We start from the raw sequence: 25,146 nt of genomic DNA, 5'->3' as shown, positions 1-25,146 counted from the left end.
TGAAAATATTTTTTATTCAAGAAACTTCCGACAATAGTACAAACACATCAAAATGCATTCTTGCACGTAATTATTTATAGTAGTTCCTTTAATTTTTTTCTTAAAATTTTGCCACTACTACTTTTTGGAATTTCCTCAATAAATCGAACCCCTCCAGAGAGACGCTTCTGGACAGAAACATGTTCTGAAATAAAACATCTCCAAACTTGAAGTATCACACACGGTTTTGGTGTCAAGATTACCAGCAATGTAACGAACAATCTCTTCTTCAGTGACATTTTCGTTTGGTTGCTTTACCACGAACGCTACAGGTAATTCGCCTGCTCTCTCGTCTGGCATTCCAATTACTGCAACGTCTTTCACTGCTGGATGTGATATCAGAAGACTTTCCAGTTCAGCTGGTGAAACCTTGATACACAAGAACACTATTCTTTCTACACGAAAAAATTGTACTCACTTGGAAACCCTTGTACTTGATAATCTCTTTCAGACGATCTACAATAAAGAAGAAACCTTCATCATCGTAATATCCCAGGTCACCACTTTTCAAATATCCTTCCTCGTCGAACGCCTCTTCAGTTTCTTTCTCCTTACCCAGATAACCCTTCATCACCCCACCACCTTTGACCCTCAACTCTCCAACCTCACCCGCACCCAAAGCTTTACCAGTTTCAGGATCGCATATTTTAATCTGCTGTCCCGTTACTACTTGTCCGCAAGATCCGTGTTTCTTCGAGTTCTTAGGAATCACGGTAGCTGCTCCACATATTTCTGTCATACCATAAACTTGTCGAACACAATGGATGTTCAGTTGCGCCTCTATCAAATCTTCTGTCTCTTTGGTCACGGTAGCTGATCCGCAAAGCACGTCGGTGATAGAGGACAAATCGTATTTTTGCACCAGAGGACTCTTCACCAAGAACAGAAGAATAGGAGGTACTGCGAACAGTTTTGTCACTCTGTGGTTTTGGATGAGACTCAAGAAGCGCTCGGGGACGAATTTTTCCAGAATTACTAATTTTGCTCCGTATAGAATGCCAGCAAGAGTGCTGCCGAGCCCTAAGATGTGGAAAAACGGAAGAAACGCCAGAATCCTCTCGTTTTCATTGACGTCAATGAAGTAAGGATCTCTGGTGTAGATCATCGTGACTCTGAAGCTGGCGTGAGTTAGCTGGACACATTTTGGAAAGCCTGTTGTGCCCGAAGAGGTCAAAATCAAAGCGACGTCTTCGTTGGGGTCGAGCTTGGTGGGACTAAATCCAGGATCAAAAGTACCCGCTTCTACAAATTTGTCAAAGTTTTCGACGTCATCTACAGTTTCGGTGTCGTAAAGAATGATGTTAACAGAGGAACAATCTTTCAGCTCGAGAATACTTCCTAAAGACCTTGCTGTGCAAAAGATCAAAACTGGGTGACAAACCTCAAAGAAATGCTTCAGTTCGCCTGGAAAAAATATTTTGGCAAACTTTTCAAGTGTACTTAACCATACCTGGAGTGTAGTCCGGATTGAGTGAATTCACTTTTGCCCCAATGAAAAATCCTGCAAGGACTGTCAAGATGAATTTCGTACTATTCGGAGACAATATGGTAACAACGTCGTCTTTCCTCACTCCCAATTTGGTCATTTGCGTTGCTAATTTAACAGTCGACTGTAAGAGTTGTCCATAAGTCAGTTCCTCACCTGTCCAATCAATCTAAAATCAAATCGCTTCGATTATTTCAAAACATTACGAAGATTCTTACTAGGACGACTCTGTTGGCATTCCATTTCTTTATTCTCTCGAAATATATTGCTCCCAATGATTTTTTGGGAAGCTCTTGGTTATCCGGAGGTCCCATCTTCACCAAATCACTCATGGCGCGTTGACGATCTTTACACAATTGAGATTATAGTTTAAATTCGAAACAGTTGACCCATTTCTTTTCTTCTATAATATTCAAAATTTATCCAAGAGGATTTGCAATCAAATCACATGGAGTTAGTTAAAAATGTGCCCGATATACCTACCACGCCATGCGGTGGTCAAGGAATCAAGCACAACTCGCCTGTGGATAGTCTTTGATGTTTCGACCAAAACCACAAATAGTCGCAGTCCTACAATTCAGTGGGATTTATTTTCTGCAGTTATAGAAATTAGAAAATTCCAATACGCACTAAATACCGACATCATAAAGATGTATCAGCATATTCTTATTCATCCAAATGACAAATATTGTCAATGAATTTTTTGACGCAACAACGTGATCGAGCCAATAAACATATATGCTTTGACAACTCTAACTTTTGGTACGAAACCCACGGGTTTCATAGCAACGCTCTGTCTAAAGCAATTAGGCGCAATAAGTCGCAAACATTCCCAAGGGCTTGCGAAATAACAACTTTTATGCGGACGACCTGTTGACAGGAGCCGATTCTTGAGCGGAATTAGTAGAACTTAGTCAAAGAATGTAAAGGGACCAAGCAGCGTGGCAGCGTGGGAGGCGAATTGCAATTATGCGTGAGTGAAAAACAGTGAGCGAAAAACGATGAGCGAAAGTGAAATGAACAAACGAGAAACCTTCACCCACTGGTAACTATGCTTTCTAGGGAGGTATAGAAGAAAACAATTTGTGTGATGAACGAGTATTAAGGCAGTACCACTAATACCACTACCAACTAGAAAAATTATTGTGACTAGCTGTGTGTAAAATTATGTTCCGTCCTTTACAAATAAACATATTTCAGTGAAAATATATTGTATTAGGGAAACCTCCGACACTAGTACAAACACATCAAAATGCATTCTTGTACATAATTATTTATAAGAGTTCCTTTAATTTTCTCCTTAAAATTTTGCCACTACTACTTTTTGGAATTTCCTCAATAAATCGAACACCACCAGAGAGACGCTTCTGGGCACAAACATTTTCTGAAAAAATTCTAACCTTGAAGAATTACACATGGTTATGGTGTCAACATTACCAGCAATATAACGAACAAGCTCTTCTTCAGTCACATTTTGATTTGGTTGCTTGACCACGAACGCTACAGGTAGTTCGCCTGCTCTCTCGTCTGGTATACCAATTACTCCAGCGTCTTTCACTGCTGGATGTTGTATCAAAAGAGATTCTAGTTCAGCTGGTGAAACCTGGATACAGAAGAACACTATTCTTTCTATACGAAAAAATTGTACTCACTTGGAAACCCTTATACTTGATAATCTCTTTCAGACGGTCTACAATAAAGAAGAAACCTTCATCATCGTAATATCCCAGATCACCACTTTTCAAATATCCCTCCTCGTCGAACGCCTCTTCGGTTTCTTTGTCATTGCCCAGATAACCCTTCATCACACCATCACCTTTGACCCTCAACTCTCCAACCTCCTTCACACCCAAAACTTTACCACTTTCAGGGTCGCATATTTTAATCTGATGTCCCATTATAACTTGTCCCGAAGATCCATGTTTCTTCGAGTTCCTAGGAATCACAGTAGCTGCTCCACATAGTTCTGTCATGCCATAAATTTGTCGAACACAACTAATCTTGAATTGCGTCTCTACCAAATCTTCTGTCTCTTTGTTGACGGCAGCTGCTCCACACAACACGTCTGTGATAGACGACAAATCGTATTTTTGCACCAGAGGACTCTTCACCAAGAACAGAAGAACTGGAGGTACAGCGTACAGTTTCGTGATTCTGTGCTTTTGGATTAGACTCAAAAAGCGATCGGGAACGAATTTTTCCAAAATTACTAATTTTGCTCCGTACAAAACTCCAGCAAGGGTAATACCCATCCCAAAGATGTGGAAAAACGGAAGAAGCGCCAGAATCCTCTCGTTTTCGTTGATATCCAGAAAATAAGGATCTCCGCCGTAGAGCAAAGCGACTCTGAAGTTGGCGTGTGATAGTTGAACACATTTTGGAAAGCCTGTTGTGCCCGAAGAGGTCAAAATGAAAGCGACGTGTTCTTTGGGGTCGAGCTTGGTGGGAGTAAAGCCGGGATCGAATGTACCCTGTTCTACAAATTTGTCAAAGTTTTTGAAGTCATCTACAGTTTCGGTGTCGTAAAGTATGACGTTGGAGGAAAAACATTCCTTCAGCTGGAGAACATTTCCTAAAACATTTGCTGTGCAGAAGACCAAAACTGGGTGACAAACCTTAAAGAAATGCTTCAGTTCTCCTAAAAAAAAAAAATTGGGGAAGGGTTCACATTTCCTTGACCATACCTGGAGTGTACTCCGGATTGAGTAGATTCATTTTTGCCCCAATGCAGAATCCTGCAAGGATTGTCAAGATGAATCTCGTACTATTTGGGGACAAGATGGTAATGACGTCGCCTTTCTTCACTCCCAATTTGGTCATTTGCGTTGCTAATTTAACAGTCGACTGTAAGAGTTGTCCGTAATTCAGTTCTTCACCTGTCCATTCAATCTAAAATCAAATCGTTCCTATTATTTCAAGACATTACGAAGATTCTTACTGTGGCGACTCTGTTGGCGTTCCATTTCTTTATTCTCTCGAGATATATGGCTCCCAATGATTTTTTGGGAAGCTCTTGGTTATCCGGAGGTCCCACTTTCACCAAGTCACTCATGGTGCGTTGACGATCTTTATATAATTAAGATTATAGTTCAAATTCTAAACAGTTGACCTATTCTTATCTCTCAAGAGACTAAATTTATTTGTTAACAACTACATAAATGGAAAAAATTGTATTTTCCGCTGAAAAAATCTAAATCTAAAGCACGAAAAGCTAAAATTATTCATTACAGGTAAAGGTACTAAATGTGAAGAGTTAAGATAAGATAGAAGGTTAAGATAACTTTTTCTCCGTTGGGCTACTAACATATCAATAATATCTCTTCGCATAAATTTTTATCCTGAGATTTTACTTACTTTTTTTTAAATTTTTCATCACTACAGAGTGAATCACCTGCTTTTGCTCTTCAGTTACAAAAATCGTTATACATATTAATGTGTTCTCTGCTTTACAAAAATTTATCGCTACTCTACATGAGCACCACGTGCATCATCTTTTACATTCTGACTGTTGTTGCACATTCAATGTGGTGAAGTTCCGGAGGAATTCTCTGTCTTTTCGAATGAAACATCCAAATATCACATACTGTCAAAAATTACTGAAATATTTTACTTTAACCATGTTGCTAGGAGATATACAAAGAATTTGTAATAAAGGGATTTAAAAAAAATTCCGCATTCGCGCAGATATTTCCAAGGTCACAGCCCATGAGCCAATCAAAGACTTCTACCACTACCGACAAGAAAAACTATTGCTACTAATTGGTTGTAAAATTATGTTGCTTCCTTTGCAAATAAACATATTTCAATGCAAATAGTTTTATTAGAGAAACCTCTGACACTAGTACAAACACATCAAAATGCATTCTTGTGGATACTTATTTATAAGAGTTCCTTTAATTTTCTCTTTAAAATTTTGCCACTGCTACTTTTCGGAATCTCCTCAATAAATCGAACCCCTCCAGAGAGACGCTTCTGGACAGAAATATTTTCTGAAATAAAACATCTCCAAACTTGAAGTATCGCACACGGTTTTGGTGTCAACAATACCAGCAATGTAACGAACAATCTCTTCTTCAGTCACATCTTCATTTGGTTGCTTGACCACGAATGCTACAGGTAGTTCACCTGCTTTCTCGTCTGGTATACCAATTACTCCGGCGTCTTTCACTGCTGGATGTTGTATCAAAAGACTTTCCAGTTCAGCTGGAGAAACCTAGATACACAGAAGAATACACTTTTTTCTGCATCAATAGATCGTACTCACCTGGAAACCATTATACTTGATAATCTCTTTCAGACGATCTACAATAAAGAAGAAACCTTCATCATCGTAATATCCCAGATCACCACTTTTGAAATATCCTTCCTCGTCGAACGCCTCTTCAGTTTCTTTCTCCTGACCCAGGTAACCCTTCATCACCCCATCACCCTTGATTCTCAACTCTCCAACCTCATTGACACCCAAAGCTTTACCAGTTTCAGGGTCGCATATTTTAATCTGATGCCCCATTATGACTTGTCCCGAAGATCCGTGTTTCTTCGTGTTCTTAGGAATCACAGTAGCTGCTCCACATACTTCTGTCATACCATAAATTTGTCGGACACAACTAATCTTCAGCTGCGCCTCTACCAAATCTTCTGTCTCTTTGGTCACGGTAGCAGCTCCGCATAACACGTCGGTGATAGACGACAAATCGTATTTTTGCACCAGAGGACTCTTCACCAAGAACAAAAGAACTGGAGGTACAGCGAACAGTTTCGTGATTCTGTGCTTTTGGATCAGACTCAAGAAGCGATAGGGGAGGAATTTTTCCAAAATTACTAATTTTGCTCCGTGCACAACGCCAGCAAGAGTGCTGCCGATCCCAAAGATGTGGAAAAACGGAAGAAGCGCCAGAATCCTCTCGTTTTCGTTGATATCCAGAAAATAAGGATCTCCGCCGTAGAGCAAAGCGATTCTCAAACTGGCGTGAGTTAGCTGGACACTTTTTGGGTAGCCTGTTGTGCCCGAAGAGGTCAAAATCAAAGCAACGTCTTCTTTGGGGTCGAGATTGGTGGGACTAAATCCGGGATCAAAAGTACCCGCTTCTACAAATTTGTCAAAGTTTTCCAAGTCATCAACGGCTTCGGTATCGTAAAGTATGACGTTGACGGAAAAAAAATCCTTCAGCTGGAGAACATTTCCTAAAACTTTTGCTGTGCAGAAGACCAAAACTGGATGATAAATCTCAAAGAAATGCTTCAGTTCTCCTAAAACAAAAAAATTGGCCAAGTGTTCAAATTTCCTTGACCATACCTGGAGTATAGTCCGGATTGAGTAGATTCATTTTTGCCCCAATGTATAATCCTGCAAGGATTGTCAAGATGAATTTCGTATTATTTTGTGACAATATGGTAATAACGTCGCCTTTCTTCACTCCTAATTTGGTCATTTGCGTTGCTAATTTAACAGTCGACTGCAAGAGTTGTCCATAATTCAGTTCTTCACCTGTCCAATCAACCTAAAATCAAATCGTTCCTATTATTTCAAAACTTTACGAAGATTCTTACTATGGCGACTCTGTTGGCGTTCCATTTCTTTATTCTCTCGAAATATATGGCCCCCAATGATTTTTTGGGAAGCTTCTGGTTATCCGGAGGTCCCACTTTTACCAAGTCACTCATGGCGCGTTGACGATCTTCACACAATTCAGATTATAGTTTAAATTTTAAGCAGTTGATCTATTGTTATCTTTCAAGAGACTAAATTTATTTCTCAAAAACTACATAAATGAAAGAAAAAATCGCATATTGGCCTGTTTCAGTTACACGAAGTAACAGCTTGCTTATAATTATGTTCTGGTGATGAGGACCCTTACAAATAACCGCCAACCTCTCACCGACTCTTTGTACACTGCGCTCAATAATGTTAGGGCATTTTTGTTCCATTTCAGCGCAAATTCTCTACTGTAAATCTTCTAAATTGTTTGATCTAATTAAAATAAATCTTCGATTTTTACTAAAGCCATAGAAAAAAAGTAAGTTGTCACAATACTTTGTAATATTGAACGTGGAAAGATATCTTGTCAATTATGACAGATTATTATTGAATGGTGATACTTCGAACAGGTAAGTACTTTATCATTTTCTTCGTTGTACAAGTAAAAGAAAAATAACATTACAGAAAAATCTTTTGTCATTTTCATTATAACTTCACTATCTATTTAGATAATAATAATTGTGGCAGTATGGGAATAGTTAGTCTATTGTCATTTATAATTCTACTCATAGTTACCACTTCTGCTAACAGTATTGTAAAAAAATTGTTTAAAAAAAATTACACCTCACCTTCCGAAATTTCTCTTAATTAAAACTGGTGAAACAAGGACTCTTATTTTAAAACTCTGTGGATTTTTTTGTTTCTTAATACCTATAGTGTTTTCACAACTTCTGCACCACTCATAATGTACATTCTGAATTAACTGGCTAGAAAAACGCAACACAACACAAAAAATGCTAATAACTTCCTTAATTACTATTGACGTCCGTGCTTAAGACAATTATACATATATCATATTAATATTTATTTTTATTATCCAAATATCATATTGTCAAAAATTACTGGATTTAACAAAAATTTGCTTTTCTGCAACCCCAACAGAAAGTAGACATTTCCTCATTTGGAATAATGATTTTAACATCTTCAAAAATAAGCCAAAATTACATCTTCCCTAATTCTTTGAAATTTCCTTCCGTCGTCCATTTTTTGGACAGATCAAATTCGAAAAACGAGACACAGCCAGCAAAAATAAAACAAACTGTTTATAAAAAGCAACCCTGGTAATGGCAACTGTGCTTACTCTGATGCTCTGATAACTAATTGATGCTAAGTATGTACTGCCGAATTGTATGAAGTTGTTTATTGCGTAGCAGTTGTAAATTTATTGTGCCCACTAATTGACTGACTGAGTCCTTTTTATCCAGAAGCCGGCTCTGTCTCTAACATTCCCGGTAGGCCTCGCAGCTTCGTGGTGACATTATCGTTGCAAGAGTGTGCTAGTTCTCGAGACTCTTTTCATCCTGCTCGAAGAGATCAAAATGAGAGTGGCATCTTCTTCAGTGTTGAGTAGGATCAAAACAGTGATGAAAGTTTTCAGTTTTGATGATTTTATTAAAATTTTCTAAATTAGTGGAAGCGCTAAAATCGTACAGTATAAAAAAAATATTTTGACACAGTTTTGTTTGTCACACTTGAAGTGTAATCTGGATTTGAAAGTTTGGTGGAGCAAAACCAACTGTTCGAGGGTTTTAGAAGAGCTTTAACATCAGAACATCAGCCTCATTGTCCCAACCTGGCACCTCGTGATTTCTTTGTTCCAAAAAGAAATTCTCAACAAAAGTGACATTTTTGATTCGATCCGAATACAGCGAAAAATTGAAAATAAAATATAAAACTAGTAAAAACAGTAAAATATGTAAATAATGCAATTAATGAATTTTATGAATTGCTGACATTAAATAAATTAGACTAATGCTGATTGATGAGGAAAACAAGGTGAAACAGACGTAAATAAAAGTTACACAAAAACAAGGACACAAATAATTGTAACCTGTACTTTTGGAAAAACGATGAAAAAATGTGAACTGAGGAAAATAATATTTAATGAAAATATATAAATTTAGCTGTACGGATAATTAATATACAGGGTGATTTTTAAAATTTCCAAAACGCTGTAGCACCTTTATTTATTGTCCAATTTCAATAAATAAAGTATCAAATAAAATGGTTTCTAAAAGACTATAAATTGTCATACAATTATGTACAAATTTTTTTAAATATGTAGTAAGTTTTGAGAGATATTCAATTTTCTTATTTCATCGCTAAATTTGGTGCAATTTTTCCGTTAAAAAGACAATACAAAAATCTAGTAGGCCTAACAAAAGATAATCACACAATATGGTCACTCCATAAAGATGAATCATTCAACAAAACAGTGTTTAACAATTAAATATTTAATTATTTTAGTGATTTTTAGTGATTTTAAGATAGCACCCTAGATTTTTGCATTCGACTATACAAACCCTATACCGTTGGAAAGCTTTAGTTTGGTATATTTAAAAAAACGCAGTAGGCATATGCGACTAAGCACGTTATTGAGTAAACACTTAACAGATGCGGCAAACATTTTGGAATCAAACAGCGTCAATTATTTTAATTTATGTGGAACGATTTGGAAGGTACGAATTTTCGAAGGGACCCCTGCAATTCGGAATTCTGGTAAAAAAAGCGCCACTGATCAAAAACGATGGCACATAAGTAAAAACGACCTGTGTAGATTTGATTCACAATTTAACATAGAATCGAAAAATGAAATCAAACTGGGTAGGTTCCGTTTAAAAAAGCATAACTTTTGTGTTTTTATAATATGGGGACACCCTGTATATATACCGCAATATTTTCCGAATATGCAGAAGACGCGTAGCTATCATCTAGAAAAAAGAAAAAGTTGATATCTTTAATAACAAACAAGTTATGGAGCTTTTTCGCAACTCGGGACATCCTGTATGTTTTTTTTTTACTTATTTTTATAATTTTAGTATGTACGTCTTAACGTCTTTTGTGAAATACAATTTGACAGATTCTTCAAAACATACATATTTTTTTTAATTTTGCTTGCAAAAAAATCAATGTGTTTATACCAAAGTATGTATTTAAATGTGAGTCTACGAAAATACCAAGAAATTTAGCTGAAAATGTGTTACTGTTAACTATAATGAATTGTTGTCACATGTCAAATCTGGTATGTTTTTTTGTATGTAGAGGATGTAATAAAATACCAACACATTTAAAAATATAATTTATTGATGCCTCCATATAATTAATTTGTTGCTTTTGTTATTTAATTTTAAAGTATAAAAAACCTTATAAATAAACAAATTAAATATTCGTTCGGAAAATGTCTAATCAAGTACTGCCAGGAGATGTTAATGGCGCCTTAGCTGAACAATTCAAGTCCGATTCCGCGGGAATAGTAACTGAAAGATCTAAAATGATTTACTTATGAAGTTATGAATAAACTTGAGTACTAAAAATTAAGATTTAATTTACCACCTTCATATTGTTGTTCTCTCTGGACACTTTGCTCCAACTCAAATACTTCCACTTTCTCCGTCACTGCAGGCTGCGGACTTGCATTATTGTTGATGTTCTCGTCATTTCATTTTGCTTCGCAGAGAAAGGAAATTTGCAGCGCTCGAAAGGTTTCAACTCCTGGTGACTCTGCCGATCATCCAGACTCTTCGGTATCGTCACGCAATTGGTCAGAGTGCCAGAGCAAGACAAGGCACGCTCCAAATCTTCAATCGCCCCTTTCCTCTTTTTCAGTTTCTTCACCAGGCTATCCAGAGCCTTCTCGGCCCACTTCTCCTCTGCAACTCTTCATAACTCAAATCTGGTGCTAACTTTAAGAGCAATGAGGGCTTGCAGCCATCAGGTAAACCATTTCTAGCATCTTGCACGCTCTTAAGAGATTTTTCACACACTTTTTTTTTCTTGATTCTGATAGCTCTTTTAATCATTGTCTAAACGACAGTATAAAAATTTTGTTATCTTACATAAAAATTTTTTTTACATAGTCATTTAAGTAGTTGGACCATCTACAAAAAACAGCAAAAAAAATTGGGGTTGTCATTGAAAAAAATCAATGATGACGTCATTGTGCAAAAATACATGACGTCATAATTGCCATAAACACAATTACTCCTACAATTCACCCTTGAATAGTGCCCTTCGCCTGGCCAACCTTTACTGTAACGAGTTAGACTTCTGTGGAGTCTCGACAAATAAGTTCAAGAGTGACTGTAGGAGACTCCTATGCAAGTGATGCATCTTGTTCCCACTTTTTGTTCTTGCTAATGCTCCATGTGTGTTTTCTTGTAATTGCTTTCTTGGCGTGAATAAACTATTAAACATAAACAAGTAAAATTTTTATGTCATCATAAGGTGGCAAATTAAAAAATAAAATTGACCTGTCCGAATGTTTTGCTTGAAAACATTAAATAACGCAATTACAAATTTTGTTTCTTACTTTATCACCTAAAGTCCATTCACGTTGGATTTTCCCCTCAAGGTCAAATAATTAAATGTTTTGGCTCTGTAATTATGTTTTGTAAATAGTGACATGCAGGTAAACACCGTACAGGTTGGATTGAGCATTGCTAAATCGCATTATGTTGGTTAGCTGCATGTCACTATTTACAAAACATAATTACAGAGCCAAAAAATTAAATTATTTGACCTTGAGAGGAAAATCCAACGTGAATGGACTATATTAATACCTATACATATTTTATAATACAAGGTGTTATTGAAATGCGTGACCAAATTTTAACCACGAGCTACTGGCTTCATGTAGAACTCGGAGAAAAATATTTAAAAAATTCTGTCAAAAAATAAAATGACATTTATTTTTTGAGCTACATTTTTTAAAGTTGCTTTTAGTCTTCTAGATTGTCCTACAACCTCGTTGGTAAAATTTCTTGACTGACGTTGAAACTCGGATCTGCCAACCGGTATTTCGATAGCAGATTTATTATTTTATATTGTGCGATATTTTCTGAAATATTGACTCCCGTAATTGAAGCATTGCTCAGGTACGTAAGTAAATTTAATTTTTTATTATACCTGCATCAGAATCGCCGTTTTAAGCATGCCTGAGCGTGCGAAAACAGGCGATTCAAGCACGCCGAGCTTTAAAAATTGCTTAGGTAACAACAAATTCACCTACACTTTGAACAATGATAAATAGGCAATTTATGATAGCAACGAAACAACAACAATTAACCATTTCTATATCAACGATTAATGACACAGATTACCTCAGAAAAGGTAATTCAATTTACTTTTTTTGCTATGATTTTCAGATTGTAGTGCAGGTATAATAAAAAATAGCGTATGATACACGTTTATAAGGGCCTTTAAAGCACTTGCGACGTTAAAAGCACTCCGCTACGCGTCGTGCTCTTAAACTCGTCGCGCGTGCTTTAAAGGCTTCCTTATAAACTTGTATCATAATATACTATTTTGCACATGTTTTCTGTTAATAGTGATACCTCAGAACATTGATCGAGAACGGCTTGACAATAATAAAATTTTCCTTCATTATTAGCTAAATACTAACAGTAAAACGGTTGAAAACAGCACCTGATTAGATTCATTTAATAACAGTGACAATCATTAAGTATTATATTAATATTGATTTGATTTTTATTATCTGCTAACGAGGTAATATGTTAAAGTTTGCAGCAATTTCATTTTCTGTAGTCAAATCGAATCGGTAAAAACCAACTATTGTTCGAGAGTTTCAGAAGAGCTTTAAGATCAGAACATCAGCCTCATTATTTCGAGCACCTGGAACCTCGTAATTTCTTTGTTCCACAAATAAATTCTCAAATGCATTTGTCCCTGAAGTGGCACAGAAGTGACATTCTTGATTCGGTGACTGGTTCCATACACTCCATAAAATATAAATTTTTTTCCGAATACAGTGAAAAATTGAAAATTAAAAAAAAAACAACTTATAAGTATAAAATTAGTAAAAACAGCAAAATATGAAAATAATGCAATTAAAATGAATATTATGAATTGCTGACTAATACTGATTGATGAGGAAAACAAGGTGAAGCAGACGTAAATAAAAACAAGGCCACAAATAATTATTGTAAACTGTACTTTTGGAAAAACGATGAAAAAATGCGAACTATGAAAATAATATTTAATGAAAATATATACAAAGTACGTATCAGATTTAATTATAGCATTCTTTAAATTTAAAATAAAAATAGGTGTTACCAAATATATATCACTACATAATTATTTTAACAACATATTTTTTATTGTTAAAAATAAATTCAATACACAAAACGTTATCAAGCAACACTAGATTTTCTTACAGTAATTCCTTCAATTTACTCTTTAATGTTTTGCCAGTAGAATTTTTTGGAAGTTGTTCAATAAATCGTACCCCTCCGTATAGATGCTTTTGAATAGAAATATTTTCTAAAATAGAAATATTCCATTTTAATGTATTTGATACATGTATTCTGCTATTACCAGCAACGTAACGAACCAGATCCTCCGCAGTCACACTTTGATTTGGTTGTTTCACTACGAAGGCCAGGGGCACTTCTCCTGCTTTCTCATCAGGTATTCCAACCACTCCAACCTCTTTCACTGCTGGATGTTGTATTAGAAGAGCTTCCAACTCAGCTGGTGCAACCTAAATCCATAATAAAACATCTGTGTACCTCTTTTTCATTAAATTATACTAACTTGGAAACCTTTGTATTTGATCATCTCTTTGAGACGATCCATAATATAGAAGAACCCTTCTTCATCGAAATACCCTAGATCACCACTTTTCAAATACCCTTCTTCATCGAACACCGTCAGGAGATCGTTCCCCAAATAACCCTTCATCACTCCAGCGCCCTTGATCCTCAATTCTCCACATTCATTCGCTCCGAGAACTTTGCCACATTCAGGGTCACACACTTTAATCTGCTGAGCGGTTACAACTTGTCCCGTCGATCCGGTTCTTCTTACATTTTTAGGAGTTGCAGTGGCCAGTCCACTTATTTCAGTTAAACCATAAGTCTGTCGCATAGATTTGATTTTCAACACTGTCCCCACTTGTTCTTCCAACTCTCTGGTCAGGGGAGCTGACCCGCACAACACATCCGTGACAGAAGACAAATCGTATTTTTGCACCAGAGGACTTTTCACCAAGAACAAAAGAACGGAAGGAACTGTCAAAAGCTTCGTGATTTTGTGCTCTTGGATCAGATTCAAGAAGCGATCTGGAAGAAATTTTTCTAAAATCACAAATTTTACTCCGTACAAAATCGCTCCAAAACAGAGTCCGGTTCCCAAAAGGTGGAAAAATGGCAGATACGCCAGGGTCGTTTCGTTTTCGGTGAAATCAAACCAACTTGGCTCTCCAGCATGGACCATTGTCATTCTGAAGTTAGCGTGAGTTAGTTGGATCAGTTTTGGCACGCCGGACGTGCCTGAAGATGTCAAAAGAAGAGCGACATCTTCTTGGGGGTCGACCTCAGTGGGACTAAAGCGATGATCAAAGCTTCCTGCTTCGACAAATTCGTCAAAATTTTCCAAGTCTGCTGAAGATTCAGAGTCGTAAAGTATTATTCTAGCGGGAAAATAATCTTCGTCTTTTAGTTTTAAAAGGTTTTCCAACACCTTTACTGTGCAGAAGACCATAACTGGTCGACAAATTGAAAAGAAGTGTTTCAGTTCTCCTAAAAGATTAATTTTGACAAGCGTTTTACTTTAGTTGGTCCACACCTGGCGTGTAATCCGGATTGAGAAGATTCACTTTAGCTCCAATGTAAAATCCCGAAACGATCGTTAACTGATATTTCCATTGGTTCTGGGACAATATCGAAATAACATCGCCCTTCTTTATTCCTGCTTCTTTTAATTGTGACGCCAGTTTAACAGATAACTGCAGGATTCTTCCGTAATTCACTTCTTCACCTGTCCAGTCAATCTAGAATCAAGACTTTTAAATTATTTAGAAAATTTGTGAAAATTCTTACCAAAGCAATGCGCCTGGGGTTCCACTTCTTCATTTCGTTGAAAAATATTATTCCCAGAGATTTGTTGGGAAGTCTATAATTATCTGGAAGACCTACTTTTACTAAATCGGTCATGATGGTGTGTTTAAGTAAGCCTGTCAAGAAATCGTAATTTATTACACGAGTTTTATAAGACACCACTTTGTCGCACGCGTTTTTTAGAGCACGAGGAGTGCATCGAGTGTAATACAATGTGTTCTCTATTTTGCCCTTATTTTAAATTTTAAATTAAAAAAAAGTTCAAAACATAATGCTGGGAAAAATTTGGCAAATATAAAGGGTTGGTAACATTGCTAACAAGACGAACAATTGCAAGTTTTGAATTTAAAGTGTCGTGAAGTGCAGTGATCACCTAGCAACTACTCAATGTGAGTCACTTCCAACATTAAACAATTTTGGAAAACTGTGAACTCACGAAAAATGTAAAACCACTAACAGACACAATTTTTAATGAACAGCGACTAACAGATAATAATCATTACTACTAAGAATCTTGATGCTAAAGTTAAGGTCAATATAAAAATTCAGTCCACAAAAAGGTATTTGTTTCAGTCTGATGGAAAATAACTGACAAATATACATTATTTTTGTGAATGGAACGTCGTTTCTGTGGCCATAATTTTTATTAACATCAAATAGAATTTTTTTTTGCTAAGAATAAAAGCAGACTCACCTTGACAAAGTTGTATGTCATATCGTGTTAGTAAAAATAAAAAAAATCAAAATCAAATTAATAAAAATAAATTGCGATGTGTTCAATCTAGTTGTTTATTTGGGACAGACGAAATAGAATTTAATCACATAAGAAATACACATGTTTCGAAATCTGCATAAAGAAATGTGTAGGATTGCTTCAGAGTTGTTGTTTGTTGCTTGTTGCTTTAGTCAATGTGTAGTTACATTTGAAGAGTTTACTGCTTATGACAATAATTATAAGTACTTTTTATTAAAATCTTATTTCACAATAATTCATTTTATATAAAATAGCTATTTATGAAATAAGTTGTGAAATGGAAGTCTTTTAAGCAAGCGACATGAAATTGATCAACACGTCAAGTGCCTAAACACTTCTTTCGCAACGTGTTTCATACATGATTTTTTCTACAATCATCAAATTTTTATAATAAATGGAAAATGTGACATTGTCAAAATTTTTTGACGTCAAATTGACAGGCGAGTAAAACAAAATCGATCTTGTTGCCGAGTTATTGTTTACAAACAATAATTTGCGAAAAATAATCGAAAAGTTTTTCCGCATTATTTGAAAAACTGAGTGATTCCAAAGTGATTTGTACTATCGAAAATGCGACAGAAGCCGTCATGAATACCCTTATTCCAGAGAGATTAAAATCAGCATATCAAGCGACAAATTTGGAATTTGAGCAAGCAGAGATTGTATATGTAGACTGATCACAAAAAAACGCCCCAGCTTATATCTTTCCTATTTGATATCCGATTTCAACGAGCGATACATCAAATTAAAGGGTTCAAAAAGTACTACAAACTGGATATTTTGCAAGGGTGAAGGGCCAACTTTATTTTTTTAAATGGCAACGTATAATTTTTTGGTACAGTTACATTCACTATGTTTTTCTGAGTTCAAAAATATAGCACAGTCTGTATATTTAAATGTTATTCTAAAATAAGAAATAAATAAAATTATTAGGAATAAGTAAAACTTTATTCGTAACAGGCCATGAATTACTTATGAAGACATTCTTGTAGCCATGGAAACAATATTAATTCATTAATACGAACAATAAAAATAACAATATAATTTTTTCGACGGAACTGTTCAAATTGAGCACCATTTTGTTCGACACATTGTTGACATCTACGTATCAAACTTCGCATGGCATTCAAAAGGATTTCATGTGGCATTGAAAAAGATACTATATTTTATTATTTTGGAAATATGCTTGTAACATATCCATAAGTTCGATCTTATTCATTTTATTTCAGAACACGAAATTGGAGAAAGAAAAAAAACAAAAATCACGACAAATAAAGTTTATTTTTACAATAAATTTTTAGTTATTTGTGTTTCCATGGCTACAAGAATGTCTTCATAAGTAATTCATAGCCTGTTACAAATAAAGTTCTATTTATTCCTAATAATTTTATTTATTTATTATTTTAGAATAACATTTAAATATACAGGGTGTGCTATATTTTTGAACTCAGAAAAAAATAATGAATCTAATTATACCAAAAAAATTATATATTGCTATTTAAAAAAATTAAGTTGACCCTTGACCCTTGCCAGGTAGCGTTGCTAAGGGTAATATTTTACATCCAGCTTATAGTACTTTTTAAACGCTTTAATTTGATGTATGGCTCGTTGAAATCCGATTTCAAATAGAAATAAGAAAGATATAAGCTGGGGCGTTTTTTTTTATCAGCCTGTATGTACATTCAATATTTATAATTATAAACATGTGACCAAAAGTTGGCCAGTGACAGCACCGGGCTCTCAGGGGGTTTTTCGGGGCAGAGGGCGTGGGTTAGGATATGGGCGCCAGGCAACCTTTTTGAGCTGGTTTCAAACTTGTCCAGTTGCCGGGACAAGTGCTCTGATCTTTAACCGTCTAGGGAGTATGAATTGATACTCGTAGATAATAAAATAAAAATGGGTTTATTCGGTCCAATGCAAAAATCTCACACAAAATTTGTGGTGCAGCTTTAGTACTGGTTCACACGAGTGTGAGCACGGTTCGCATGTAACCAAATGAAGAAAAATGCGGAACCAGTACTTTTAGATGGTCTTAAAAATTATGTGGTCTCAACCAGAAAAGCTTTTCTCTTACAATTGACCGAAACTTAACTTAACAAGATATCCTTAGACGAGTAATAAATGGTTTTAAAATCCTTGAAGGGAAACCCTCCCGAACCTTCAACCTCTCCCTGGTCTGGATTGAGTAATTTAATGAAAATAAAGTGAACCCAAGGTCAAGGTTCGGATTTCACCTTGACGAGAAATGAAAATTGATTCCTACGGGAAGGTGTGAGGTCGGTAAAGCTCCGAAATTGAAATTGATCGTTAAATTTTCTGAATTTACATTTGAGAGTGATGAAAAAAGTTGACAAAAATTCTTACTGTTTTACAAATTGCAAAAAAAATACAAGAAAATGCAGAAATTGCTTAGGTGAGAAGCGGGAAATTCGAGGCGTTCAAATAAATGAAAATTATCCGCAATAAAAGTGAGTGTGGCGACTTATCTTTTGCCGGCTGGTAGTGCGTCCTCGAAGAGCGTCCTATTGACTTGCGATAAGGTTCCTTGAACGGGAGCGTCACGGCGTGATCTTGACGCTTTCAAAGTGCTTGGCCGGAAACGAGATGATGCTCCTTACGTAACTATAACTGGTCTGGCGACGACCCAAAATCACGATGTGGCGAACGGCCACCCTCAAAACGATTGCCCAAAAGACGGTAAGTGGTCCGGCGAAAGCTGACCCTAAAGAACAATATGCGGTCTGGTGATGACCACCCTAAAGAACGATATCCAAAGGAACGATATGCGGTCTGGTGATGACCACCCTAAAGAACGATGCGTGGTCTGCCGGCGACCCTAAAGAACGATTGCCCAAAAGACGGTAAGTGGTCCGGCGAAAGCTGACCCTAAAGAACAATGACTGGTCTGGCGATGACCACCCTAAAGAACGATATCCAAAGGAACGATGCGTGGTCTGACGGCGACCCTAAAGAACGATGTGGCTCTCGACCACCCTAAAGAACGACCCCTTTCCGCTGAAAGGGGTTGCTCCACGATAAATTGAAGGAGGACTTTCCGGTACGGTAACGGTAATCTGGCTCGAACTACCCCTCTATCTCGCTAGACGACGAGGGGTTTCTCGACCACGGTAAACGGTAACGGTAGCGGTACGGTACGGTAATTTTCGGGCTCCTCGATGGCCCCGAAGGCTGGCAGCGCCGGACGATAAGCACCATGGCGTTCGGCAATCCGCCCTCAGGGATGATTGCGGATCCCGAACGCCACGCACGTGATTCGCAGCTCGCGACTTGCGGCACAGCCGCCCGCTCGGCGGTCGCCGACCGAGTCCTCTAATTTCCGCTCGCGATGGGTTTTTTTGGTTACCCCCGATTCTAGGAGAGCAATACGAAAGATCTGGACCTTATTCCGTTGGGCGATAAGGCGTTCCGATAACTGTACTGACCGCGCATCCCGATGACTACTTCCGGCGGTTCTACACTTGCGCGCTAAATAACAGATGGTCGATCATGGCGCCGGTTTGTTTACGTTGGACATCACCGATCGGAAAATTCAGATGTTGAAGCGGTAATGTATCGGTGAGTCCGCGCGTAATTCACGAAAGATGTTGACGGCTATTTCCCGCAGGATCTCGAAAGGATGAACACACAAGGATGAAGGAAGAAGGTTGGGGAAAAGAAGAGAAAAAGATAACTTTCCGGCAAGTCACGGGAACATAAGGGAGTCGGAACTAACTTTGCCGTACGGTTACCCGAGCTGAGAAGAAGAAGAGAGGAATTGAAGGAAAAGGAAAGGAGAAAGAAGAAAAAAGAGAACGATAAACAGATAGGCCGCAGCTAGACAGCCTAGAGGCGTGAGGCCACCTCAGCCTAAAATTTAGGGGCTAACATGTGTGATTCCAGCCGCCCCAAAACTGGCTGGCACAAAGACTCTACAAAGAAAGCTCTAAATGAAACGCGAAAGAAACAAAAAAAAACCGAAAGTGAAACTGAAAGCAAAACCGAAAGTGAAACGATAACAAAAAATGAACCCTGACCCGATAAACTGAAAATGAATTGATTGACGGCACAAACAAAAACTGAATGATTTCGAAATGAGCGTCCCGAAAAAGGTTACGGCAGGGTGGGCGCGTCGCGACGTCATGTGCCGTGCGTTGTCTTGCTAGTTCCTGATTTTTGAACAGCGATCTTATTGTCCCGCGAGCATAAGTAGGACCTCTTGGCCTCCTACTCCGGCCAAAACGAATAGTGGCATTTTGACCTGCTACAGTACATTCAATATTTATAATTATAAACAATATACCGTATCTTTTGTGTTTTTTTGGCATTTGTTCGGATTCTTTTGAAATAAAAAATTACATTACATGACATTTCTTTTAGGCACTCGAACCCCAAAGTATGTCACTTCGAAACCATAGTGACAATCTAAATATTAACTTTATACAGGGTGTTATTGAAAGTTGTACAGATATTTTAACCACGAGCTACTGGCTTCATGTAGAACTCGGAAAAAATATCTAAAAAATGCTGTCAAAAAATAAAATGACATTTATTTTTTGAGCTACAATTTTTTTAAATTGCTTTTATTCTTCTACGTTGTCAAACAACCTTGTAGGTAAAATTTCGGCACATTTTAAAAATACACCCTGTATATCATATTTTATAAAACGTACTCTAATGCGGTTTCCTTGTTTTAAAGGATATAAGCATATGCTTATGTACGCCGATGCGAAGTAACCAATAGGTTTAATTTTTTGACATAGTGTTTTTTAAATATTTTTTCCGAGTTCTACATGAAACCAGTAGCTCGTGATTAAAATATCTGCACAACTTTCAAAATCACCTTGTATAGCGGAAAGGCTACTGCTGCTGTCCGAATGTATGCTAATGCTTGTATTAGGGTAAATGAAGGACATTTTGTACATTTGTTATGATTTTTTTCAATACAAATAAATAAAATTACACAAAAATTAACGAATCTATTAGTAGTATTTTAGGTAGTGCTCGATTTCAAATCCCTTTAGAGGTTGATCGAGATGTGGTATCACAAATAAAGCTGCAGAAATAATTTCAATTATTTGCAACAATAAAAGGGGACTTACTTCAAGGTTGCGGTGAATCTAGATAAACATTTCGAATGAATTATTGATTTTGACCTTAAAAAAATGCAATCCTGGTAGTTTTTGATGAGATATATGATCCAAGGGAAGTATTCAAAACCGAAACGTCATTGTGACAGTAGGTACTCGATAAAATATGACATAAAGGCATTGTTGTCTTTTAATTGCTAAGCAATTAACTTTCATTTCAGAACTTTAACTATTTATTTAATTATTACAACAATAAAATGGTGCAAAAGCTCTGAAACAGTGGGGCACCATTTAAAATTTTTATCTTTGAGAAAACGATTCATGTTGGGAAAAAATCCTATTAAGGTTTTCGATCATATTTTCTCTCAGAAACTTACCCTGACATTCTTGGGAGACCATTCCCTAACACCCTGTATACATAGTTTTGCAAATACATTGTAAAATTGAAAATAAAAATAGCAACCTATATGAAGCTGCTAAAAACAGAATATGCAAATAATGCAAAAATTAAAATGAATATTATCAATTATGTACTGATATTATAGTATATTATATTATAAGTGATAGAAATGCATCATTATACAAGAGTGAGAATTTTGACCGTCGAGTGCGCTTGCGCACGAGTGGGACACTTATCACGAGTTTCATAATGGCATTTCAATCACGTGTGATATACGACGTTTTATCTTACAGGTGCAACTATTGCAAAAATCCAAGAAATGCAGTTTCATTCAAGTAAAATGACAGCTGTCAAATTTAGTCACTTGTGAGTGATTTATGTCAAGTTAAATGGGAACTGTCAAATTAACTCACTAGTGAGTACTTTATCTCACTTGTGATTAAAATTTGACTTCTGTCACCGAAAACAATGGTCTAAGGTAGCTCAAAAACTCCACCTGTAAGATAAAATAAATTAAAATACACTGACCGGCACAAAAATTATATTAATGCTTATTTTTCTTTATTATAGTTAAATTGGGATATTTTCAATGATCGGGAGTGCTATGGTCATGGTAATTACTAGGGCCCGGATTTTAGGCAAAATGGACTATTTTTATTTTTTAAGGCACATGTATGAAACTTGTCTATAAATGATTTCTGGCTTAATTAGAGTAATTAGAGCCATATTTGATTCTGCCTATTCGGCCTAAAATGCCCTTTAAATACCTATTTTACCTTTTAACTGCCTGAACATGCCTAAAATGACCAAAAATCAATTTCATTTTTGCGGTTTTTTCCCAATTTTCGAATTCTGGGAAGTTTACGGTATTGAAAATGTAAAAGTGGTACCTCAATAAAATTTACAATGCTTTATGATTTTAAAATTTAAGGAGATGTAATTACTGAAATGTACAAAGTGCAGTACAATACAGGAATTACTTTTTCGCTTTTACGGTTGGGACCATGATGTCAGCGGTAAATACTCCGACAATACCTAAGTACCACAAACCATTAGACTGGACTGGCATAAATTACAGAGTTTATCTGTTTGCCTCTGTTCGAAGGGGTGCAGGTATACGCGGTCTAATGTTTTCTGATACTTAGGTATTGTTAGAAGCTTTAACGTTTATAAAATGGTCCTTGCCATAAAAACGAAAATTAAAATCCCGAAGTGAAACAATAAGAGAAACCTTAAGGGTGTCATTTTCTAAAAATTTAAGAAATATAAAATTAACCATCTCCTCTGAAATTTGGTGGGAGACGTAAATATAAGCATTACAAATTTGTCATTTCTCGTTTACTTTATCTCCGTGCAGTGGTCGTGTTTCTTGTGAACCTGTTTAAAGTGAACATAATGCCGAAACAAAAAATTAGTTTACGCGAAAAAATATTACAGTGGACAAGCAAGAAAGATTTATATGAAATAAAATCAACCCGAGAAATGTTTTGTAAAGCTTGTGGTAAACTGGTAAGTTAAGCATAATTAAAAATATGTCATTTTATATTTTTTACTTATTTGAAAATTTTATTTTTTGTAGTTTATATGCGAAAAAAAATGTCACTTGCAACAGCATGAGCAAACGGCCATCCATAAAGAGAACATTATGACACCGCTTCGGCAAACGTTGCTGACACAGAACTTGGAGGAATCGGCAAATAGTACATTCAATATGGAACTTTGTAACGTCTTTTTAGCTGCCAATATACCATGGCACAAACTACAAAATCCTGCGTTTCAGAATTTTCTGACAAAATATTGTGGTAGAAAAATTCCGGATGAGTCTACTTTACGGAAAAATTATTTACCAAAATGCTACAAAGATGTATGAACATACTATCTTTTAATATTTAATTTAAAATTATTTTCACTTTTAGACAATATTGACCGCATTCGGAATGAGCTGGATCCTTTTAACATATGGGTTTCAGTTGACGAAACAACAGATGCACTTGGGCGATATGTGGCGAATTGTCTGGTTGGGAAACTTTCAAAAGATGAACCTGGAAAATCTTATCTTTTGGCGTCTAAACAATTAGAAAGAACAAATCATGAGACAATAGCTAGATTCGTAAATCAATCTTTAGGTAAGGGTTTTTCACTTTTTTAAATTTATTTTGATTTAAAATTTCTATGCGTAGAAATCTTGTGGAGTACCAGAGTTGTTGCTGAAAAGTTTCTTTTGTTTGTAACGGATGGAGCACCATATATGATAAAATCTGGTAGACACCTTAAGGTGTTTTATCCAAAAATTGTGCATGTCACATGCTTAGCGCATGCTTTAAATCTAGTGGCTGAAAAAATTCGCTATCAATATGAAGATGTGGATAATTTAATTTCGAACGTGAAAAAATTTTTCGTTAAGGCACCTTTGAAATGTACAAAGAAAAACTAAAAGAAATGCCACTGCCTCCACAGCCAATTTTAACACGATGGGGAACATGGCTTCAGGCTGCTATGTTTTACAGCGAACACTTTGATTCCATTAAAGAAGTAAGTATATAAAAGATAAGCAAATTAATTGATTGTTAAACTGTTTTTAACTACTCACAGGTTGTCATGTCCTTTGATGGAAGTTCTGCTGTTGCTATTCAAAAAGCACAGTCTATAATGAAGAAACCCGGAATAAAAAACCAATTAATTTATGTTCGCAGTAATTTTAAAATAATCTGCGAAAGTATTACTCAATTGGAAAAAAATGGGTTACCTTTAACCGATTCAATCAAAATTGTTGAAAACGTATTTACCTCCCTAAAAAAATCTCCAGGCCCTGTAGCAGCAGTAGCATTAAAAAAACTTGAAGATGTTACTGAAAAAAATCCTGGATACAAATTTCTTCTAGAATTGGCAAGAATTTTTAGAGGTGAAGATGTGCCGGAACATGACACCAAAATGGAAGAAATTTATTACAAATTTGCGCCCATTACCTCTTGCGAGGTAGAAAGAAGTTTTTCAAAATATAAGTCCATTTTGGTGGATAACCGACAATGTTTTAAAGTAGAAAATTTAGAGCAATATCTTGTATGCAATGTAAATACGTAACAATGTAAATAACTAACAAACTTGTAGTATTGTATATTAATTAATAAAAAATAATTAGTAAATATCTTGTTGTGTGTACCTACTTAAAACTTTAAAAACACATTTTTTAATTTAATTAACCACAACTTTAAGGACCTAGTATGGCTTATTTTCAGTTTTTAAGGGACTATTTGTAGTAGTTTAAGGGACTATTTTAGGCACCTATTTCCGACTTTTTAATTGCCTAAAATCCGGGCCCTAGTAATTACATATTAGAAAATTTGCGCTACTTCCATGTTGTGTTTTTGTCGGTTGATTTACGTGTTAAAAGATTTAATTTGACAATACGAGATACTAATTCAAAATGCTGTTCAAATTTTGGCAATTTTTCATAACATAATTTTTTTTTTCAAAAATTAGTTTTTTTTTTCATTAAAATGTTATTTGCTGTGTTTAATGTTTTGTTTGTCGGATATTCTTTGGCAAAGAATAACTTAAAATAACACATACAACATGTTCATCGTCCTGATGATGCCAACTTGGTTGGATGAAACGCGTCGACAAAATTCGACAAATCTTTAGTGTGTGGGAATTTTTTCAATTTTTCGCATACAACATGATATAAAAAAAAATTTCTAAGGGCCGGTTGCACCAACGTTAGTTAAATTTAACTACAGATTAAAATATACGAAAACATTGTTATAAC

At 35.9% G+C, this 25,146-nt stretch overlaps 5 protein-coding genes and 1 long non-coding RNA gene across 9 annotated transcripts; 1 reads left to right on the top strand and 5 right to left on the bottom strand.

The window, feature by feature from the left end:
• Window positions 1–13: 13 nt before the first annotated feature.
• On the bottom strand, window positions 14–2,596 carry LOC138127298 (luciferin 4-monooxygenase-like). Of its 3 annotated transcripts, XM_069043257.1 has the most exons (7): window positions 2,156–2,596; window positions 2,009–2,095; window positions 1,744–1,928; window positions 1,490–1,694; window positions 458–1,443; window positions 243–408; window positions 14–184 (listed from the first exon to the last, which is right to left on the bottom strand). In XM_069043257.1, the coding sequence occupies exons 3-7, from the start codon at window positions 1,855–1,857 to the stop codon at window positions 75–77; spliced, it is 1,581 nt and encodes a 526-aa protein (XP_068899358.1). In that variant the 5' UTR covers window positions 1,858–1,928; window positions 2,009–2,095; window positions 2,156–2,596; the 3' UTR covers window positions 14–74. The 3 variants fall into 3 exon arrangements, with proteins under 3 accessions (XP_068899358.1, XP_068899357.1, XP_068899359.1); XM_069043256.1 differs by having other exon boundaries at window positions 1,744–2,095; XM_069043258.1 differs by having other exon boundaries at window positions 1,744–2,596.
• A 123-nt stretch (window positions 2,597–2,719) lies between these two features.
• LOC138126749 (luciferin 4-monooxygenase-like) lies at window positions 2,720–5,149 on the bottom strand. Of its 2 annotated transcripts, XM_069042524.1 has the most exons (6): window positions 4,880–5,149; window positions 4,464–4,591; window positions 4,210–4,414; window positions 3,178–4,163; window positions 2,963–3,128; window positions 2,720–2,909 (listed from the first exon to the last, which is right to left on the bottom strand). In XM_069042524.1, the coding sequence occupies exons 1-6, from the start codon at window positions 4,896–4,898 to the stop codon at window positions 2,800–2,802; spliced, it is 1,614 nt and encodes a 537-aa protein (XP_068898625.1). In that variant the 5' UTR covers window positions 4,899–5,149; the 3' UTR covers window positions 2,720–2,799. The 2 variants fall into 2 exon arrangements, with proteins under 2 accessions (XP_068898625.1, XP_068898626.1); XM_069042525.1 differs by lacking the exon at window positions 4,464–4,591.
• Window positions 5,150–5,327: 178 nt separating this feature from the next.
• LOC138126354 (luciferin 4-monooxygenase-like) lies at window positions 5,328–7,985 on the bottom strand. The gene is made up of 6 exons (XM_069042125.1): window positions 7,853–7,985; window positions 7,076–7,203; window positions 6,822–7,026; window positions 5,790–6,775; window positions 5,573–5,738; window positions 5,328–5,514 (listed from the first exon to the last, which is right to left on the bottom strand). Exons 2-6 carry the CDS (start codon window positions 7,187–7,189, stop codon window positions 5,405–5,407), a joined length of 1,581 nt encoding a protein of 526 aa, XP_068898226.1. The 5' UTR covers window positions 7,190–7,203; window positions 7,853–7,985; the 3' UTR covers window positions 5,328–5,404.
• Window positions 7,986–10,676: 2,691 nt separating this feature from the next.
• LOC138125665 (protein mothers against dpp-like) lies at window positions 10,677–11,083 on the bottom strand. The gene is made up of 2 exons (XM_069041099.1): window positions 11,005–11,083; window positions 10,677–10,933 (listed from the first exon to the last, which is right to left on the bottom strand). Exons 1-2 carry the CDS (start codon window positions 11,081–11,083, stop codon window positions 10,677–10,679), a joined length of 336 nt encoding a protein of 111 aa, XP_068897200.1.
• Window positions 11,084–13,334: 2,251 nt separating this feature from the next.
• Window positions 13,335–15,718, bottom strand: LOC138127327 (luciferin 4-monooxygenase-like). Its single transcript, XM_069043302.1, has 5 exons — window positions 15,122–15,718; window positions 14,868–15,072; window positions 13,836–14,821; window positions 13,617–13,782; window positions 13,335–13,562 (listed from the first exon to the last, which is right to left on the bottom strand). The coding sequence occupies exons 1-5, from the start codon at window positions 15,233–15,235 to the stop codon at window positions 13,453–13,455; spliced, it is 1,581 nt and encodes a 526-aa protein (XP_068899403.1). The 5' UTR covers window positions 15,236–15,718; the 3' UTR covers window positions 13,335–13,452.
• A 7,624-nt stretch (window positions 15,719–23,342) lies between these two features.
• Window positions 23,343–24,523, top strand: LOC138126139 (uncharacterized). Its single transcript, XR_011157653.1, has 3 exons — window positions 23,343–23,506; window positions 23,561–23,912; window positions 23,973–24,523. It is a non-coding gene; the product is annotated as an uncharacterized lncRNA (long non-coding RNA).
• The last annotated feature ends 623 nt before the right edge of the window (window positions 24,524–25,146 follow it).

This window comes from Tenebrio molitor, chromosome 3 (genome assembly GCF_963966145.1).
Source record: "Tenebrio molitor chromosome 3, icTenMoli1.1, whole genome shotgun sequence".
Taxonomy (NCBI): Eukaryota; Metazoa; Arthropoda; class Insecta; order Coleoptera; family Tenebrionidae; genus Tenebrio; species Tenebrio molitor.
The sequence above is the reverse complement of the archived record's forward strand: the minus strand, read 5'-3'. Positions and strand labels throughout refer to the sequence as shown.

Excerpts from the sequence above, each read along its gene's own strand:
- LOC138127298 (XM_069043258.1), bottom strand. The coding sequence starts at position 1,857 with ATGAGTGATTTGGTGAAGATGGGACCTCCGGATAACCAAGAGCTTCCC. Across the intron at positions 1,695-1,743 it reads ATGCCAACAGAGTCGTCCTA|ATTGATTGGACAGGTGAGGA; the intron begins GTAAGAATCTTC and ends ATTTGATTTTAG. Across the intron at positions 409-457 it reads TCAAGTACAAGGGTTTCCAA|GTTTCACCAGCTGAACTGGA; the intron begins GTGAGTACAATT and ends TTGTGTATCAAG.
- LOC138126749 (XM_069042524.1), bottom strand. Across the intron at positions 3,129-3,177 it reads TCAAGTATAAGGGTTTCCAA|GTTTCACCAGCTGAACTAGA; the intron begins GTGAGTACAATT and ends TTCTGTATCCAG. Across the intron at positions 2,910-2,962 it reads GCTTGTTCGTTATATTGCTG|AAAATGTTTGTGCCCAGAAG; the intron begins GTAATGTTGACA and ends GAATTTTTTCAG.
- LOC138126354 (XM_069042125.1), bottom strand. The coding sequence starts at position 7,189 with ATGAGTGACTTGGTAAAAGTGGGACCTCCGGATAACCAGAAGCTTCCC. Across the intron at positions 6,776-6,821 it reads CAATCCGGACTATACTCCAG|GAGAACTGAAGCATTTCTTT; the intron begins GTATGGTCAAGG and ends TTTTTGTTTTAG. Across the intron at positions 5,739-5,789 it reads TCAAGTATAATGGTTTCCAG|GTTTCTCCAGCTGAACTGGA; the intron begins GTGAGTACGATC and ends CTGTGTATCTAG.
- LOC138125665 (XM_069041099.1), bottom strand. The coding sequence starts at position 11,083 with ATGATTAAAAGAGCTATCAGAATCAAGAAAAAAAAAGTGTGTGAAAAA. Across the intron at positions 10,934-11,004 it reads CGTGCAAGATGCTAGAAATG|AGGAGAAGTGGGCCGAGAAG; the intron begins GTTTACCTGATG and ends GAAGAGTTGCAG.
- LOC138127327 (XM_069043302.1), bottom strand. The coding sequence starts at position 15,235 with ATGACCGATTTAGTAAAAGTAGGTCTTCCAGATAATTATAGACTTCCC. Across the intron at positions 15,073-15,121 it reads ACCCCAGGCGCATTGCTTTG|ATTGACTGGACAGGTGAAGA; the intron begins GTAAGAATTTTC and ends TCTTGATTCTAG. Across the intron at positions 14,822-14,867 it reads CAATCCGGATTACACGCCAG|GAGAACTGAAACACTTCTTT; the intron begins GTGTGGACCAAC and ends TTAATCTTTTAG.